We start from the raw sequence: 18,826 nt of genomic DNA on the forward strand, positions 1-18,826 counted from the left end.
TGGGACTCCCCCTCTGAAAGCGCTGGAGCGCGTTCCCTCCCTCGCGGCCCGGGGACAGCGCTCCGGCCGAGAGACGAGGCGGTGTGGACGGGCAGCTTCGTCGACAATCGCGGCCAGCGGGGGGGGGGGGGGGGGGGGGTGTTCCGCCATCATACCTAAGTTTTGCATCGTCGGCCATGATATCCACATGTGTGAAATTTGTCCAATTTCCCCCCCCAACTCTCTTTCCCTGCTGCCCCGTCTCCGCTGGCTGCGAGAGAGCGAACCCCCGCGCATCACCGCCTTCAGAAGTGGGAAAGAGTGAGAAGGAGAGGCAGGGACGCCAGCAGACTGGCTGTCTCCTCGGCTCTGTGGATCCCACTGTTTAGAGTAAGACTGTAATTGACTCTTTATCATCATTACCGTCCCGCGGGCGAGAGGGAGAGGGAGCCCTAAATCCCCCCTGTTCCTGTTCCTGCTGCACCGTCCCGCGGCAGAGAGAGAGAGAGAGAGAGAGGGCGCCTTAATCCCCCCTCCCCTGTTCCTGCACCGCCGCTTGTTTTCAAAGCAGAAATTCCAGCAGAGGATTTCCACATATTTGGGTAGAGTTTCCACGGAAGAGATGGCGAGCGGTCGCTGTGTTTTGTCTTTCTTGCTCTCTTTCACTCTCTCTTTCTTTTTTAACCCCCCCCCCCACACACACACACACACGTCATGTCCAAAAAAAGCCCAGGCTTGTCCAGAAATGATGATTATAATAACAAGGACCATCTGCTTACGTGAAGCGTAAAGTTTCAAAGTATAGCGCCACAGGCTACTTTGTTCTTGTTGTTGTTGTATACGCGCTGCCAAGTAACCCTTGTTCTCACTTTGGCTAAAACAAGACGAGAGAGAGAGAGAGAGAGAGAGAGAGAGAGACAGAGAGAGAGAGAGAGAAGAGAGACAGAGAGAGAGAGAGAGAAGAGAGAGAGACAGACAGAGAGAGAGAGAAAGAGAGAGAGAGAGAGAGAGAGAGAGATGAGAGAGAGAGAGAGAGAGACAGAGAGAGAGAGAGAGAGAAGAGAGACAGAGAGAAGAGAGAGAGACAGACAGAGAGAGAGAGAAAGAGAGAGAGAGAGAGAGAGAGACAGAGAGAGAGAGAGAGAAGAGAGACAGAGAGAGAGAGAGAGAAGAGAGAGAGACAGACAGAGAGAGAGAGAAAGAGAGAGAGAGAGAGAGAGACAGAGAGAGAGAGAGAGAAGAGAGAGAGACAGAGAGAGAGAGAGAGAAAGAGAGAGAGAGAGAGAGAAGAGATGAAGTGAAGAAGTATGTGTGTGTGTGTGGGGGGGGGGGGGGGGTGGAGGGGGGTGAGGTGGGATGCTCTGCTGCTTTATGGAAACTGAGACAGAGGGACTCAAGGACACAGAGTCGAACCTGAAACCGTGGCAAAATATGTATTGACAGGGTGGAATGTGGCGGGTGAAGGACTCTTCTTACTTAAGCGTAGATGTTAGGAGGTAAGATGAGTGAAAAGAACAATTTGTCTGCCCAGGAGCTCAACTTGGCCTGGTTGTGTTTGAATGAATTCCAATACAAATCTATGTAGTTGGCCTACCTGGCATTTCCCCCCCCCCCCCTCCGCTCTCTATTTAGACAGGAGGAAAGCACGAAAATATTTTTTCTCCGAGTTTTTCGTTTTATAATTGTGAAAATCTATCTCTCCACTGAACTCCTACAATTCGCCTCAGAAAGAACGACATGTCATTGCCATTAATGTGCTGTGGGATCACTTTAGGTCGGGTCAAATTGATCACTATTAAGCAGATGACCATTATAACCGATTTTTTTCTTTTTCTTTATTTCTCATGCAGGTTACCATCTAATTGACATTTGTATATGTATTACATGAATACAGTACATATAAAGTAAAGGAATGTTATTGAGTTTAAAAATCCATACAGTAAGTTAGGCCTCCAGCTGTTTCAAACACAGCGGTCTCACATAGACAGAGACGCCACCATCTCTCCACAGACAGAGATGCACCGAGTATCACTGCTGTATCTCGTTTTAATCCCCCCCCCCCCCCCCCTTTGTTCTCAGGTGGGACAAGGCCCAAAATGATCACTGTAAGCGGAGTATTGATCACTATAAGCGAATTATTTAAACAGCATGTGTATAGGAATGATTCGGGACCAAGCTTTTTGATCAATATAAGCGGTTGATCACTATATTTATGTATTATTATAATTAAATTATAGACCACTGTATTTAGTTTTCTCTCATATCACACTGAGCTAGCTTAGATGAGAAATGGCAGAAATGTTGACTTTCTCCTGGTGGAAGTATTTTCACGACTTTGATTTCCTCAAGCAAAAGGATGACCAGAACATTGGACGTCCACATTCTCAGGAGAGGAAACTGAGTTATCACAGATTCGGAAGGTAACAGAGGATGAAACCCCCAATTTTGGGTGGTGCAATGGAAAAGCAACATGACAACTAGTGTAACGAATGTATGCTCCCCTACCCCTAGATGCATGCATGCGCACGCGCGCGTGCACACACGCACACACACACACACACACACACACACACACACACACACACACACACACACACACACATAAACACATACTGTACCTATAAAAAATATGGACGTAGCCACCGTGATGTCACCCACAAGGGCGTAGTGGAGGGTAAACACAGTTTACCGTCCTGTTTTAAATGAGGCAGAGAGTTTACTCACCTATTTTCAGATCACCTGGATCAATCAATGAGGGGAAACAAGGTGGGTAAACTACTCACCTTTCATTTACTTCTATACAATCAGACCTCTGTTTGCAGCCATAGACTGTATAAACGAGTGAGTTATATAAAAATTCACTCGCCATACAGTTGTCATGAACAGTGAAATTACCTACAGACTAAAGTTGGGCATTTTAACATGGGGGTGAACGGGGATGGGCTCGTCTTTGGGAGCCAGCCTCAAGTGGCCATTCGAGGAGCTGCAGTTTTTGGCACTTCCGCGTTGGCTTCATTTTTTTCCAACTCGGAGGGTGCTGCTTCACACACACACACACACACACACACACACACACACACACACACACACACACACACACAGAGTGCAGTGTTAGTTTGACTAACCGATGGCCTCCTCGGGGGTCCAGTAGCCTGATGTGTCACAGATGCGAGGCGAGGTGGCCTCGGAGGCGTACTGGTGGAAAACGCCGTCTTTCTCACAGTCTGTGCAGGTCACGCCCGGGGTCACGCCCGGGGTCACGCCCGGGGTCACGGCCGGCACACGGGGCGAGGAGCTGAGACAGGTGCACATGTTACTTTAGCCATGCAGCAGAGGAAAACAACGTCAAGGAATACACCAAGTTTTGGGGAAACTGGCCCATTAATCAGCTTACCTGTTAAAGCCCCTGGAAACCTAAATCCACAATAACCTTCTAAATACAGTATGTAATTTAGGGTCTTATGTGCCAACAAGTAAGCATCTAAAAGTATTAGACTGGGAGCACTTCAGCAGACACACCTCCACAGTTTCAGAACAGAGAATCCTGCTTAGTATTTCATGATTTGGAAGCTAATTTTATATACTTGGTGACATTTTTTATGTGGCTGGGTGGTTAACTCATTCACCGCCAATGACGTCTTTGACGTGTTATCAGAAATAGCCCTCCCCGCCAATGACGTGTTTGACGTGTTTTTGTTTTTATGAGTGCAGCGCATAGTTGAAACACTTACCCAGCCTGTGACATAGTTTCGGGTCCCTAACCTCAAACTCAAGCCGACAGCACGTTATCAAACACATACCGCAGCTGTTGTTTGAAATTAGGAAGAAGGTGGAAAGGAAACGCGCTTCCTTGTTGCAGAGGAGAAACGCCATTGAAATGCCCCCTCGCCGCGCTGCAGAGCTGATCGACTTGCTTCAGAGCAGCGGACATCGAAACCTCAGTAGTCAAACCCGTGACCAACATGATCGATCCTGGTCCCTGGCCCCCGTTCCTATGTGCCAGCCAGAAAGAGACGAGACGGAGTCACAACTGTGTGGAGGAGGAGAAGCTGTTCTCCTGTGTGGAGGAGGAGAAGCTGTTCTCCTCCTCCACACAGCCTCGCCACATAAATGAGATGTGTTTGATCATCGGAGGAATGAGGAAATGATCGATCAGTTTGCGAGGGCGGTGAGGACGTGTTGAATAGCCGAGGGGAAAACGGGAACGATCAAATAGCAGGGACGATATGACAGGGAGACATGGACGAGGACGGGTGTACCAGAACAAATCAAAATAAACACAGGAACAGCTAGGCAGCAGCGGGCAGAAGGCAGTCACAGCAGCCCGCTGTCCTTCTCAAGAGCTATTCAGTTGGTTCATGAAATCGCTGGGCTGCGTGCCCTCCAGTGTTGCTCCTGGCCAATCCCAGCGCCACAGGGCGTGGTTATTGCTTATCCTAAGTGGGGTTAGAAATCTAAAAGGGGGATCGTGTGTGTGTGTGTGTGTGTGTGTGTGTGTGTGTGTGTGTGTGTCTGTCTGTCTGTCTGTCTGTCTGTCTGTCTGTGTGTCTGTCTGTACACTCACTCACACTGAGCAAACTGTATTGTTGAATGTAAAAAAAGCACTTCATATATATATATATATATATATATATTTTTTTGTAATTTGTGTCATAATGAATAATATTTACATGTCTGATGTCAATACAGTTAAAAAAAAAAAAAAATTGAGAGCGAGTTCTGCCTGATATTGTGTGCTGTGTACATAAATGCCATTTTCTGCAATTTCTTTTCTCACAGAGACTTTTTGCGTGAAAACAGGGTGTATATAAATGGCTATAAGTAGAGTACAGAACATGCTAAAAGCTCACTTTTTTTTTCCTGGTGAACCCAGAGACGTACATCTTCATTTTGAGGTATTGCAAATCACTCTGGTGCTAATAGATAATTTACTGTGGGTCTTGAAAGATGACCAACAATTATGAAAATCTTTGGCCTGTGCTAAATATTGGCAGACCTAAACTGGCGGTGAATGAGTTAATAACACATATTTCTGTGGTGTGATAAACTCAAAACACGTTGGTTTCCAGGGGCTTTAAGATGAGAACATAGACACTGGTAGATCATTGCCTCCGGTGCTCTAGCACTTTAGCATACACTGAGTGATTGGGGACATATGGATGCTTTTGGTGTCTATGTTCTTATCCCTTAAGGCAGTGTTTCCCCAAACAGTTTGGGTCGCAGACCCGTGGAGGGTGGGTCACCAACTGGTCGTCATGGCAACTCATTACTGTATGTTTTTTGTGAGTTTGGGTCCCAGGGAGACACAAAATGTATCTTTTGGGTCCCAAGATGAAAACGTTTGGGAACCCCTGCCTTAAGGAGTAAGTCTCCCCAAGATTTGGTGTGAAAAAATAACTCTGATTAAGAACCCCTGCAATCGCACCTTTGGTGGAGCGGTCCCCTTACAGGTGGCAGCCAATAGATGGAGACAGAATCTGAGCTCTGGCCAGTCACTATGGGGGCCAGAGGGATGGGGGCGGGCTGGCGGTCCATCAGCCAGTTCTGGTAGACCAGGTCAACATAACAGTGCATCCGGGCCACTTGGTTGGGAGTGAAATGGTTGGTGCAGTTGTCGTCTGACGCGGTGCAAGAGAAGGCAAATGCTCGGTTAATTATCATACCTCAGGTTCCAACACGGTTCAAGTGCTAATAATGCCATTATTAAAAACTCTAAAGTCAAGGTTTCTAATACCGGCTAACTCTTCCAGTTATTATCTGAGGGATTTCCATCCTATGCATTAGGAATGTCCTAACATAAATCAGCTTTATTTAAGCGCCTCACATCTGTCCCCGTTTAGAGGGACTAAATCGAACAATTAATGACAAGCTGTCTCGTTTCACATTGTTTCTAATTAGTAGTACAGCAGTAACTTCCTGTCCATTTCGGCAAATGAGAGATGGCTTTTTTCACTGGAGGGCAAATATTCTTTCTAAATATTCTTTCTAAAATATTCTAAATGATTTGGCTCAGCCCCTGTGTCATCATTTACAATACATTGTCCTGCTTCTGTTAATGGCAGTTAAACAAAACAAAGAACGCTCATGTAGCCGTTGTACCTGTATACAGCCTACCTGTATAGGTCATATAGTTGTTATTAGCTGTAGCCTACCTGTATAGGTCATATAGTTGTTATTAGCTGTAGCCTACCTGTATAGGTCATAGTTGTTATAAGCTGTAGCCTACCTGTATAGGTCATATAGTTGTTATAAGCTGTAGCCTACCTGTATAGGTCATAGTTGTTATAAGCTGTAGCCTACCTGTATAGGTCATATAGTTGTTATAAGCTGTAGCCTACCTGTATAGGTCATATGGTTGTTATAAGCTGTAGCCTACCTGTATAGGTCATATAGTTGTTATAAGCTGTAGCCTACCTGTATAGGTCATATAGTTGTTATTAGCTGTAGCCTACCTGTATAGGTCATATAGTTGTTATTAGCTGTAGCCTACCTGTATAGGTCATATAGTTGTTATAAGCTGTAGCCTACCTGTATAGGTCATATAGTTGTTATTAGCTGTAGCCTAACTGTATAGGTCATATAGTTGTTATAAGCTGTAGCCTACCTGTATACGTCATATAGTTGTTATAAGCTGTAGCCTAACTGTATAGGTCATATAGTTGTTATAAGCTGTAGCCTAACTGTATAGGTCATATAGTTGTTATAAGCTGTAGCCTACCTGTATAGGTCATATAGTTGTTATAAGCTGTAGCCTACCTGTATAGGTCTTATAGTTGTTATAAGCTGTAGCCTACCTGTATACGTCATATAGTTGTTATAAGCTGTAGCCTACCTGTATAGGTCATATAGGTGTTATACGCTGTAGCCTAACTGTATAGGTCATATAGTTGTTATAAGCTGTAGCCTACCTGTATAGGTCATATAGTTGTTATAAGCTGTAGCCTACCTGTATAGGTCATATAGTTGTTATAAGCTGTAGCCTACCTGTATAGGTCATATAGTTGTTATAAGCTGTAGCCTACCTGTATAGGTCATATAGTTGTTATAAGCTGTAGCCTACCTGTATAGGTCATATAGTTGTTATAAGCTGTACCTGTATAGCTCATATAGTTGTTATAAGCTGTACCTGTATAGCTCATATAGTTGTTATAAGCTGTACCTGTATAGGTCATATAGTTGTTATAAGCTGTACCTGTATAGCTCATATAGTTGTTATAAGTTGTACCTGTATAGCTCATATAGTTGTTATAAGCTGTACCTGTATAGCTCATATAGTTGTTATAAGCTGTACCTGTATAGCTCATATAGTTGTTATAAGCGGTACCTGTATAGCTCATATAGTTGTTATAAGCGGTACCTGTATAGCTCATATAGTTGTTATAAGCTGTACCTGTATAGCTCATATAGTTGTTATAAGCTGTACCTGTATAGCTCATATAGTTGTTATAAGCTGTACCTGTATAGCTCATATAGTTGTTATAAGTTGTACCTGTATAGCTCATATAGTTGTTATAAGCTGTACCTGTATAGCTCATATAGTTGTTATAAGTTGTACCTGTATAGCTCATATGTAAGGGATAATGTATACTGAGCCGGTGATTACTGTGGAAATAATGACCGACAGGTGAATGATTTAGCCCGACGCGCAGCGGAGGGCTTAATATTCACCTGAAGGTCATTATTTCCAGTAATCACCGGCTCAGTATACATTATCCCGCTTAGAACACGGCCTACAACTAAATCATTCAATAATCTGACAAAAATAATTATTCAAATAGATTTTTTAATAGCGTTTTCAACACAAAGCGGTTTCATTCGTAATTGGCACACAAGACACCACAGCTGCAACTGGTTGGCCTAATTAGTAGCGTCTGCGGACAAAATGCTCTTACCAACTGATTAATCCAGGTGTGGCAGAGCAGCGGTCGGTTGTCGAGAAATAATGACCGGTGAATATTGTTGATTGACCAATCAGAATCGAGTATTCGAGAGAGCCGTGTTCTAAAGTTGTTATAAGTTGTACCTGTATAGCTCATATAGTTGTTATAAGTTGTACCTGTATAGCTCATATACCGTAAATTCCGGACTATAAGCCGCGGCTTTTTTCCCGTTTTTTGGCCCCTGCGGCTTATATAACGGTGCGTCTTATCTATGGATTTTTTCAGAAAAAAAAAAAAAAATACAAATAAAATCTCTCTTTTTTAGCACTCTTTCTAACTATAAATCCACTTCTGTTTTAATTTCCTCTCTTGCCCTCTTTTCACCACACCGCGGACACTGTGTGCACTGTAAAAATAAACAACGGTGGTGTTGTGTTATGTTGTTTTGTTGAAATGTTACGGTAATACGGTAAATGGGAGCTTCCTCAAACAGCCATCTCTTTCCCGACAATCCCCTCTGTGCGTGACCACTTACATATGGTAATTACGGTAAGCAAACGGCCACTCGGCCATCAACTCCCTCCCCCGACTACCAGGAGAAAATCACAAACTTCGGCGAATTCACACAAAGGAAGATCAAGGAATATTCCATCGAACCGGAGCAGATCATAAATATGGATGAAGTGCCTTTGACGTTCGACCTGCCACTCACTCGGACTGTTAACAAGAAGCGCCCTGGAGGATTCTTTCACCAAAAAAAAGCTTTGCTCGTTCTCGACAGCATGAGAACGAGCAGTAGAAGCAACACTCTCACTTACCATGGGGAAGGTACGCAGAAATTCACACGACGCAGCTTTCAAGTTGAAAGCAGTCAATCTCGCATTAAAAGAGGGAAACAGAGCAGCCGCGCGTAACCTGGGCATCGATGAGTCAATGGTGAGGCGTTGGACGGTGCAGCAGGAGGAACTGTCTCAGCACGGAATATTATAGGAGTGTGAAAACATCCACAATCACCAACGGGTTCCAAAACGCTGGACTGCTGCGGGATGAAGAGGATGACGCGGCCACAGCTGGCGCTGAGGGCCGTCAGAGGCTTCAGAGGCTGTTCGATGCCGACAGTGATGAAGAGGAGTTCGTTGGTTTTGAGTGACAATGAAGGAGAGAGGAGAGTGGTTGACGAAGCCACCCTGAACCTGTTCGTTTCCGACACTGAAGATGAGGACTTTGGTGGTTTCAGTACGCAGGAAGAAGAGGAAGACGAGGATTAGTGACTTGACTTCTCTGGTTACAGGTTTGCTGCACATATAGCCTATTGTTGTGTGATTTTGTCTGGGGATTAGTGACCTGACTTTTGTTTTGTTTTGTTGAAATGTTAATAAATGGGAGCTTCCCCAAACAGCCATCGCTTTCCCGACATTCCTCTCTGTGCACGAACCCTTTCATATGGTAATTAAACATCAAAACACCCGCGGCTTATAGACCGGTGCGGCTTATAGAAGAAAAAAATAGTCAATTTTGGTCCCGCGGCTTATAGACCGGTGCGTCTTATAGTCCGGAATTTACGGTAGTTGTTATAAGTTGTACCTGTATAGCTCATATAGTTGTTATAAGCGGTACCTGTATAGCTCATATAGTTGTTATAAGTTGTACCTGTATAGCTCATATAGTTGTTATAAGCTGTACCTGTATAGCTCATATAGTTGTTATAAGTTGTACCTGTATAGCTCATATAGTTGTTATAAGCTGTACCTGTATAGCTCATATAGTTGTTATAAGCTGTACCTGTATAGCTCATATAGTTGTTATAAGCTGTACCTGTATAGCTCATATAGTTGTTATAAGTTGTACCTGTATAGCTCATATAGTTGTTATAAGCTGTACCTGTATAGCTCATATAGTTGTTATAAGTTGTACCTGTATAGCTCATATAGTTGTTATAAGTTGTACCTGTATAGCTCATATAGTTGTTATAAGCTGTACCTGTATAGCTCATATAGTTGTTATAAGTTGTACCTGTATAGCTCATATAGTTGTTATAAGTTGTACCTGTATAGCTCATATAGTTGTTATAAGTTGTACCTGTATAGCTCATATAGTTGTTATAAGCTGTACCTGTATAGCTCATATAGTTGTTATAAGCTGTACCTGTATAGCTCATATAGTTGTTATAAGTTGTACCTGTATAGCTCATATAGTTGTTATAAGCTGTACCTGTATAGCTCATATAGTTGTTATAAGTTGTACCTGTATAGCTCATATAGTTGTTATAAGTTGTACCTGTATAGCTCATATAGTTGTTATAAGTTGTACCTGTATAGCTCATATAGTTGTTATAAGCTGTACCTGTATAGCTCATATAGTTGTTATAAGTTGTACCTGTATAGCTCATATAGTTGTTATAAGCTGTACCTGTATAGCTCATATAGTTGTTATAAGTTGTACCTGTATAGCTCATATAGTTGTTATAAGTTGTACCTGTATAGCTCATATAGTTGTTAAAGGGCGTGTCCTGGTACATGGTCACGCCACAGGTGTCGTTGACGGCTCCGGGGTCGTGGCAGACCTTGGACTTGGGAGTCGGGGCGGTGTCGGCACAAAGATCTCCTGTCTCCATGGACGGGCTGGTCTCCTGATATTAGGCGTTATGTCATGACATTAGCAAATTAAAGCTACAGGATGTATGATGACTTTTCTGTAGTAAAACATTCACTTTAAATTGCTATTAGTGTTGGAGTTGACCTTTCCAAGCTCCAACAAAGTGTAACACAAAACATGCATTTTATGTAGTAGATACGCTAACTACTATTGCCGCTGTGGATAAAGTTAATGCCGTTTATACGGCTACCAAAAAGAAGAAAGCATATCTGAAAAGCCCACAAAAAGGAATATCACGAGGAGCTTTCAAAACATTTGTGGGTAACACTTTATAATAAGTGCACACACTATAGAGCAGTAGTTAAGTATTAGTAAAGACTTAATTCATCATTTATAAAACATTGATCATACATTACTAAGCATTTGTAAGTAATTAATAAACATAGTTATAAATGTTTTATTCCAGATTAATAAGGTATTTATAATGTATTTAACAATTGTATTTAATCTAATTTATAAATGCTTTGCAAGGCATAGATACTGTAGTCCTCACTTTAGATGGTCACACAAAATACTTGTGTAAATACAATTGTTAATTACATTATAAATTATCTTATTAATCAGGGATAAAACATTTATAACTGCGTTGTGAATTACTTACTAATGCTTAGTGTATGAACAATGCTTTATAAATGATGACTTAAAGGGGGACTAACCCCCCAGATATGTATCAGAACAGTGAATTGAAAATACCTATGGAAAAAACCAAGAAATGACATATGCTCTTGTCTATAATAAACTCTTTGGCTGTGTTCAAGTCAAGATTTTTTTTCGGAAATGGACGCCATTACAGTTTGCCTACCGCCTCAAAAATAATTTATTTGAGAGGGGCAATATCTTTTATAAATATCAACAACTAGCCAACGCTGGTGGTCTGTATGGAAAGAGTGTTGCTCAAAATGGTTGAAAGTGATATCAATTTGGCCATTCAGTGGCGAACTAGAAATTTAATTATTTTTGTCCCATTTTGTCCCATGTGTGTGTGCGTGGCTTGTCTAAACTTACGTTAAAAGAGCCTCGCTGCTCGCAGCACACAGCACAGTGAGGACAAACGCCCCGCTCTCAGCTTATGTAATCACAAAGCGAGATTTCTCCATTTCTCCATTCCCTCGTCCCATTTGCCATAAATCGCGCCATCAAATCCGTTTTTAATTTTCGTTTCTCCCTTTTCCATGATTCTTTGCAAAAGTTTTCCTCTCAGCTGCGTTCTCTCGGCTACGTTCTCCCCCGCCTCCCTCCTGCCAGACCCCGGCTGGCGAAACAGCCTCCTCCTCCTGCATGCATGGGGCGCTCTGTAACCTCACGGAGCAACAAACAAACACAGAGAAATAGCTGGTGTGCGATTTTTCTGCTCAATACAGTCTGAGATTGGGTACAGGATTGAGGGAATCCCGCATCTGTTTGCGAATGTGCGACTGGACAGGACGCTTTTCACAGTAGCTGAGTAGCCTGCTATAGTCGGAGCGAGGTGAGTGTCTCTCAGGCACAGCTGCAGATCTCTCCTCCTTCCCCCATTCAGTCTACTGCTGCGCGCGCCCCCGCGGGTGCATGAGAGAGCAGACTCTCCCGTTTGACTGGCCGAGAGAAAGTGCTTCCAAGTCGGAATTATAATATAAACAACATAATTACCGTAGAGCTTATCCAGGTAAGATATTAATAATGTAATGCCACATTCAGCGGGAAACTAACTATAATTAAGACATGTGCCAACTTTGACGACGTTTGGTTCAGTATTTTAAGAGCAAACTTCAATAGGAATAGGCTTGGAGTTCTGAGGAGCCGAAAGGGTACAGGGGGGGTAGGGGAGTAATTATCTTGAAATCCCATAGTCTTTGGGAACACTGTGACGTCAGTGTGTTCCTAATTTCCCATTCATTTGAGAGAAAAAAAAAAGCAGTGTTCCACCCTTAGAGGGCGCTTATGCCAGATATGCTGCTGAAAAATGATACAAATGGTAAAATGGCAACAGTTTGGTGTCAAATGTGGAAATTCTGACCAGAATTCTTCACACATCACCCCCAAAGTCATATATATTGGTTAAAAGCTGAAAAAAAGTGTTTTGGGGGTTAGTTACACTTTAAGTATTAACACGTTAACTGCCAGCGACGTATGCATACGTCAAAAAAAATCCAGCGCTTCACTGCCAAGGACGTATGGATACGTCAAAAAAAACGATTTTTTTTTTTTGACGGTGGGTTGTGCATCTAACCCTTTTACATCTCTTATATAATTATTGGAGCCACCGAACGTTTACAACCCATTCCACCGACCCACTAAGTGGCAACAGTGCTCTCCTGGCTAGAGGAAGGAAAGCATTTTTTTAACTTGTCACGCCATTCTCAGCCCAGCCATTCTCATGAAAAATGGATGGGGGAAAACGCTTTTCGCGCTGATTGCTGGCGATGCGGGATTGCAAATTTACATAATAGATTCAGCCGATCTACTATGATCGGGTGATAGATTACAGGTGGAGGAACACACTTTGAAACACGCAGCATAAATATGACCAGAATCGCAAAAGCTTCTCTCAACCAAAACTCCAAACGAGCGAGTCCATCCCGACTTCCTCAAACAGCGGCCGTGCAGACATGCAGGCACAGGAGAGCAGCAAAGCACTGACTGGTGACAAGCTTGTCCGCCCACGGAGGGAGGAGTTGAAGCAACTCGAGAGGGAGGGAGAGAGAGAGAGAGGGAGAGAGAGAGAGAGAGAGGGAGGGAGAGCGAGAGGGAGGGAGAGAGAGAGAGAGAGCGAGAGGGGGAGGGAGAGAGAGAGAGAGAGAGCCAAAAATGAATGGTTAAAGTGACTGTTCCATCCAATTTCACAAAAAGCCGTTTATCTCTGAATATTCTTTCTGACGCTAAAACCATGCTGTATTCAACTGCTAATGCTTACATAACTACTAACTCTACAAACTAACTCTTTTAGACAGAGAAAGTACACATTCTATTAGTACTTTTGAGATATTGTATGTTCACAAACTCCAAGCTGAAACGAATCCTCGGCTCTTGTAAAATGAGCCATAATCCTCAAAAAACGGCTTGGCAGAAGCTACCTACAGCAAGAAAAAAACGGCTGGCAGTCAATGTGTTAAGTAATACTTAGCTAATGCTTAATAGTGTGCAGTTATTATAAAGTCTTACCAATGTCAATGTGGTGGGTACTTGGAAACGCTTTTCAAAACATTGTACTTTTTATACAAATTGACATGGCCTCAATATATTAGCATTGCTTATTCTTCTAAATAACAAACTTTGCCACAACGGCCATGTTAGCATCAATAGCATGTTAGCTTTTGTGAGAAGTACGAACTGCTTACTTCCGTTTTAGAAGTACAATGTTTAGGAAGGAAATCCTTCATACATGACAGAAAAAAGTCCCGGTCATCGGAGAGCTGAGGGGATCCTACCTGACACGGGTCGTCACAGGAGTCGCGCTCGCTCACCCCCTTGAACACATGGTACAGTCCAAAGATGTGGCCCATCTCGTGGATCATGGTGTTGTTGTGACCGGCCGTACCAAAGTAGGACGGGTTCAGCACCATCCCACCTGGGGGAAATAAAACAAAACGCATATTGTTATAAGTTATTGTTTTAATACACTTTCTATTGTTTGTTTATTGTTAGTCAGAGGAAATGCATTGTAAGACATTGAAGAGTGTTGGAAATTCCTGAATAAAATGGTTTTGTTAGCTTTTACAATTTTACAAATTTATTTTGTCCTTATATATGTATGTTTATATGTATGTATGTATGTATGTATGTATGTATGTATGTATGTATGTAGTATGTATGTAGTATGTACTGTATGTATGCATGCAACTTCCAGTTATATGTTTCTGCCTTCCCTGTCCATCCATCTGCAGTGGCTGACGCAGCCAGCATTCAAACACATTTGCACTGACTGCCAAAATAGCATGCTGGCATTTTCAAAGGAGAAACAGACCACCGCAGTAAAAAGCCTAAGCACTGTGACATTTATAACCAATTAGGAATGAAGTAAACCTTTAACACTTCAAACCCAAAAACAGGAAACAGGATATGGGAAGTTGGCTATGGGTGGATATAGGCTGTTATTGCCTGCTATTAACATGTAAAAATGTTTTAAAGAAAGCATGTATGTGTAATTTTGCCGTTTCCCCCCCCCCCAATAACTGACAGCTAATGTTGTCTCCCGCATATAGAAAAAAAAGGTTCTGGTGCCAAACCAGGACATTGAAAATGTACTGAAAAAAAAAAAAAAAAAAAAAAAATATCAACTACCGGTAGATTTTCTGAATTCCTAAAAAGTGGCATTGTGGAGATGCAAATCTTCCGCAGCGTACTGACGATAGAGGATCTGGAGCGGACCTAACAGTTATTGGTTGGCTAATTAGAAACAGTGTGTTCAGCGGTGAAGACGTTGGAACAATGAAGACGTTAAATGTGAAGACATTAAACGATGGGGCCTCCGGAGGCAGCCTGTCATCCACTAACTCTTCCTAAACAGGGACAGATGCATCGCGGCTAAAACAACTGTTATGTGTCAGCAGTGCTTCATTTAACTAAAATAAAACCGTGAGGTGCCGGATCCTGGTCCGGCAGAATCCGGCACCTTGCGGTTTTGGACCGGCACCTCTGGTGGCATGACTTTTATTTTCTTGTCTGCATTGTAATAATCCCAATATTGGACTCTTCCTTTGCCCTCCCTTCCAAAAACCTAATTGGCTCATTTCCATGTAGACAGGGGGATTTCACCCTATTAGAAGTGTAGCAACAAGCGCCATCACATTGTGTGAGTCGAGTGAGCTGCACTGCAGTGTGTGTTGGTCCACTTCAGACAGTGTCATGCTAAAAGACAATTGAATTTGCTGTCCATACGTCCACTGTGTGCACTATTTTTGTCCCTCTGTTGGTACAGTAACATCTAAATTCATATTCACATCTAAATGAGAAGGCAAAGCTCTCGATCTGCCGGTCCATCTTTGTTCCTACTCTCACCTATGGTCATGAAGGATGGGTCATGACTGAAAGAACAAGATGGCGGATACAAGCGGCCAACATGGGTTTTCTCTCATCTCCCTTAGGGATAAGGTGAGAAGCTCAGTCGGAGTAGTAGTAACAAAAGTTTATGGGAGTGGTCATTTGTGTTCGGCAGGATAATCTTCACAAACCAGAATCACTTTTATGACTTTTGAATAAACTTTCCCATAAACCTTTGTTAACACACAGACCTTATTTTATGCATTTAAGTGAAATCCCCACTCTAAAACCCCACTTTTCCCTGTAGGCTCCAACATGTCCGGGACCTCCGCCTTCTGACTACAAAAATACGTCATCCCTGCGGTACTCTATGGTCCTCCCTAAATAAGTAAATTCTGGTGTGTTCTTCCACCCAGACTGAATCCATTCCCTATCCATCACTCTGTACTGGCTGTGGATCCTTGGAGGCTCGGACATGTTGGCTGGGCACTTTGGGGTGTTACTGTCCGCCGGCAGACTTGTGTTATTATTTTATTATTATTAGAAACATTAAATGTTCATTTTTTAGCTGATTTCAGCTGCATTCAGCGATGTTCTTGTGTCAAAATGTGTTAGTGTTAAATGGCTCTATATTCTGACAGCAATCACTGAAATAGTGTTCGGTCAGTGACTTGGAACTCCCAACCCCCCGCTGTCCTCTAACTCTCTCCTGTAGCCCTGCAAGCAAGGCGGACGTATCTCCGCAACCGTAACTCGTAGAGACATCGTGATCTGACCTTCTGTTTCCCAGAAAATGTCAACATTTCATTGATTGAGATTCATTGAGATATCCATAATGAGACAGCAGCACACACAAAAAAATCATTTTTTCTCCCCACCTAAACTTAAGAGTTAATAGATAGACCCAAACAGAAGCTCGGACTCAAGTGTATTTCCTGTATTAGCAAACACTGCAACAGGAAGTAAAGCTAGGGCCAATCTAGAATGTTTATGTTGTCAAGTTGAAACGGTCTATCCACCTAATTTTTGAATGCCCCGCTGTGAAATGATTATGGGTGCAAGGTCCGGTCTAGCATGTGACTGATTATTGCAGCTGGTTAATGTAGCCTACCTGGCCGAGGGTCTGCCTGCAGCGCTCGTGCTCGGCACATTTCCTCATCAAACTCATAACACTCGAGTCGTTTGACGACTTATTTGAGGGAATGTAATAATGTTATCTATCACATCCGCTAACCTGTTGCTCTTTGAACAACTCGGAATATGTAGCGAGATGTTTGGCCAAGCTGGACATGATTGGCTCCCTTTTCGCCTGTAGCTTTGAAACATCGTTTACAGACGCAGACGGGCTCCGTGTCAGCAACGTAACGGTGGGGAGGAGGGGGCTGGCAGGATTACACCGGAAGAAGCTCCCATATTTCACGTAAGGCATCATGGCAGCTAGAAATCAGGTGGATAGAGCTGTACAGTCTAGAGCTGTCAGTAAAGCTGACCGATAGCAGTCAGGGTGTTTTTTTTGTTTTTTTTTCATATAAGGGTTTATTTTCTCGCTCCAAAACAATGATGCCTGTTTTGAATTGAGCTTGAATTTTGGATATAAACCACCCCCAAACAGCATTGTATTCTACCGGTGCATGAAATCACATTCTCTGCCACGGTCAGTCCCATTTCACACGTTTGGCTCCTTGTGAATCTTACCAAAGACGATGGGATTCAACTCACTTCCTGTCATTTTGTCACGTGGGTTTTTGCCCATGCTTTTCCACGGACACGCCCACTTAGGAGACTTTCGGGCAGGTCTGAGTCAACGGTTGACCACGCCCATTTAGGAGACTTGCTGCTACCAATTTGTTAGAATTGGCGGAGCCTGCGGTGACGCATCTATAGTAGTATAACATCGATGATCTTGCGCGTTCCCCTCGAGAGTGGAAAACACCTTCCTGTGGAGACACCTCCACCCCATAACGTCTCCTCGTCTCAGTCAAGCCCTCTCTGTGCTTTCTACTGGCACAAGAAGGGAATAAAGACATAAAAGCGGGCAGGCCGTAAAGTAGAGCAGAAAGAAAGAAAGATAGAACAATGTGCTGGCAGACAGCGGGCCCTAACTGCCGCTTGTTTGTTTGTTTGTTTGTTTGTTTGGGTGGTTGGTTGGTTGTTGTGAGGTTGATTAGTCTTTTCCAGTGGAAAAGGGCCTAATGACTGGAAGAGGAAAGAGGCAATGTGCAGGGAAACCTCTGCCTGCTCCAAGACGCTCTGCCCATCTCGCTCAGAGGCGGCCAAAGCAGAGAGAGAGAGAGAGAGAGAGAGAGAGAGAGAGAGAGAGAGAGAGAGAGAGAGAGAGAGAGAGAGTATTAGGAGAGAATGAGATTTAGTAGAGAAGTAGAGAAAAACTGAGAATAGAGTACCACAAGGATGATGTATTTCTTTAGGCTTAGTCCCTGCACGGCTGGTTCGTAGGGGGAAAAGGCAACGGGATTTTTGTATGGGAATCTTTCAGTTAAATGGATGAAATAAGGTCTGTGGTTCACAAAAGTTTACGAAACAGCGTTAGTTTGCGTTCAGCAAGATAATTTTCACAAACGAGAACCACTTTTATGACTTTTGAAGCATTTTCTGAAAATCATGTTTAAAAAAAAAATGCATTTACGCTTCACATTTCCTAAAAGTGGAGCTCGTTTGTGAAGATGATCTCGCTGAACACAAACCTAGCTGTTTCATAAACGTTTGTTAACTACAGGCCGTATAAAATCCTCTTGCACAAAATCCCATTTGCCTTTTACACGTAGGCGGAAGTGCTACTTCTGGACTCATTCCTGCGGTACTCTACAGTATAAAGTATTTAAGACCAAAACAGCTTGAGAGAGAGATAATGAGACCAAAAAATTGAATCCAGAGAAAGTCGACAGATGGCTTTTTTGGCATGAGAAAACCTTTTCTGTCATATTGATGAGATGAACATGGGCTCACCTTGGTGGTTCTGTCATATTGAGTAGATTAACATGGGCTCACCTTGGTGGTTCTGTCATATTGAGTAGATGAACATGAGCTCACCTTGGTGGTTCTGTCATATTGATGAGATGAACATGGCCTCACCTTGGTGGTTCTGTCATATTGAGTAGATGAAAATGGGCTCACCTTGGTGGTTCTGTCATATTGAGTAGATGAACATGAGCTCACCTTGGTGGTTCTGTCATATTGATGAGATGAACATGGGCTCACCTTGGTGGTTCTGTCATATTGATGAGATGAACATGGGCTCACCTTGGTGGTTCTGTCATATTGATGAGATGAACATGGGCTCACCTTGGTGGTTCTGTCATATTGATGAGATGAACATGGGCTCACCTTGGTGGTTG

General features: G+C 43.1%; 1 protein-coding gene across 1 annotated transcript in view; it reads right to left on the reverse strand.

Moving 5' to 3' along the window:
• The window catches only part of pappa2 (pappalysin 2), a gene marked incomplete at its 5' end in the record, with an annotated part of 155,678 nt that overhangs the window by 93,863 nt on the left and 42,989 nt on the right, over positions 1-18,826 (reverse strand). The window contains 4 exons of the mRNA XM_083654116.1: positions 3,105-3,274; positions 5,405-5,597; positions 10,335-10,488; positions 13,922-14,061. Coding sequence (XP_083510242.1) covers positions 3,105-3,274; positions 5,405-5,597; positions 10,335-10,488; positions 13,922-14,061 — 657 coding nt within the window. The remainder of the gene's footprint in view (positions 1-3,104; positions 3,275-5,404; positions 5,598-10,334; positions 10,489-13,921; positions 14,062-18,826) is intronic.

Source organism: Poromitra crassiceps, assembly GCF_964638095.1.
Source record: "Poromitra crassiceps genome assembly, chromosome: 17".
In the NCBI taxonomy this organism is placed as follows: Eukaryota; Metazoa; Chordata; class Actinopteri; order Beryciformes; family Melamphaidae; genus Poromitra; species Poromitra crassiceps.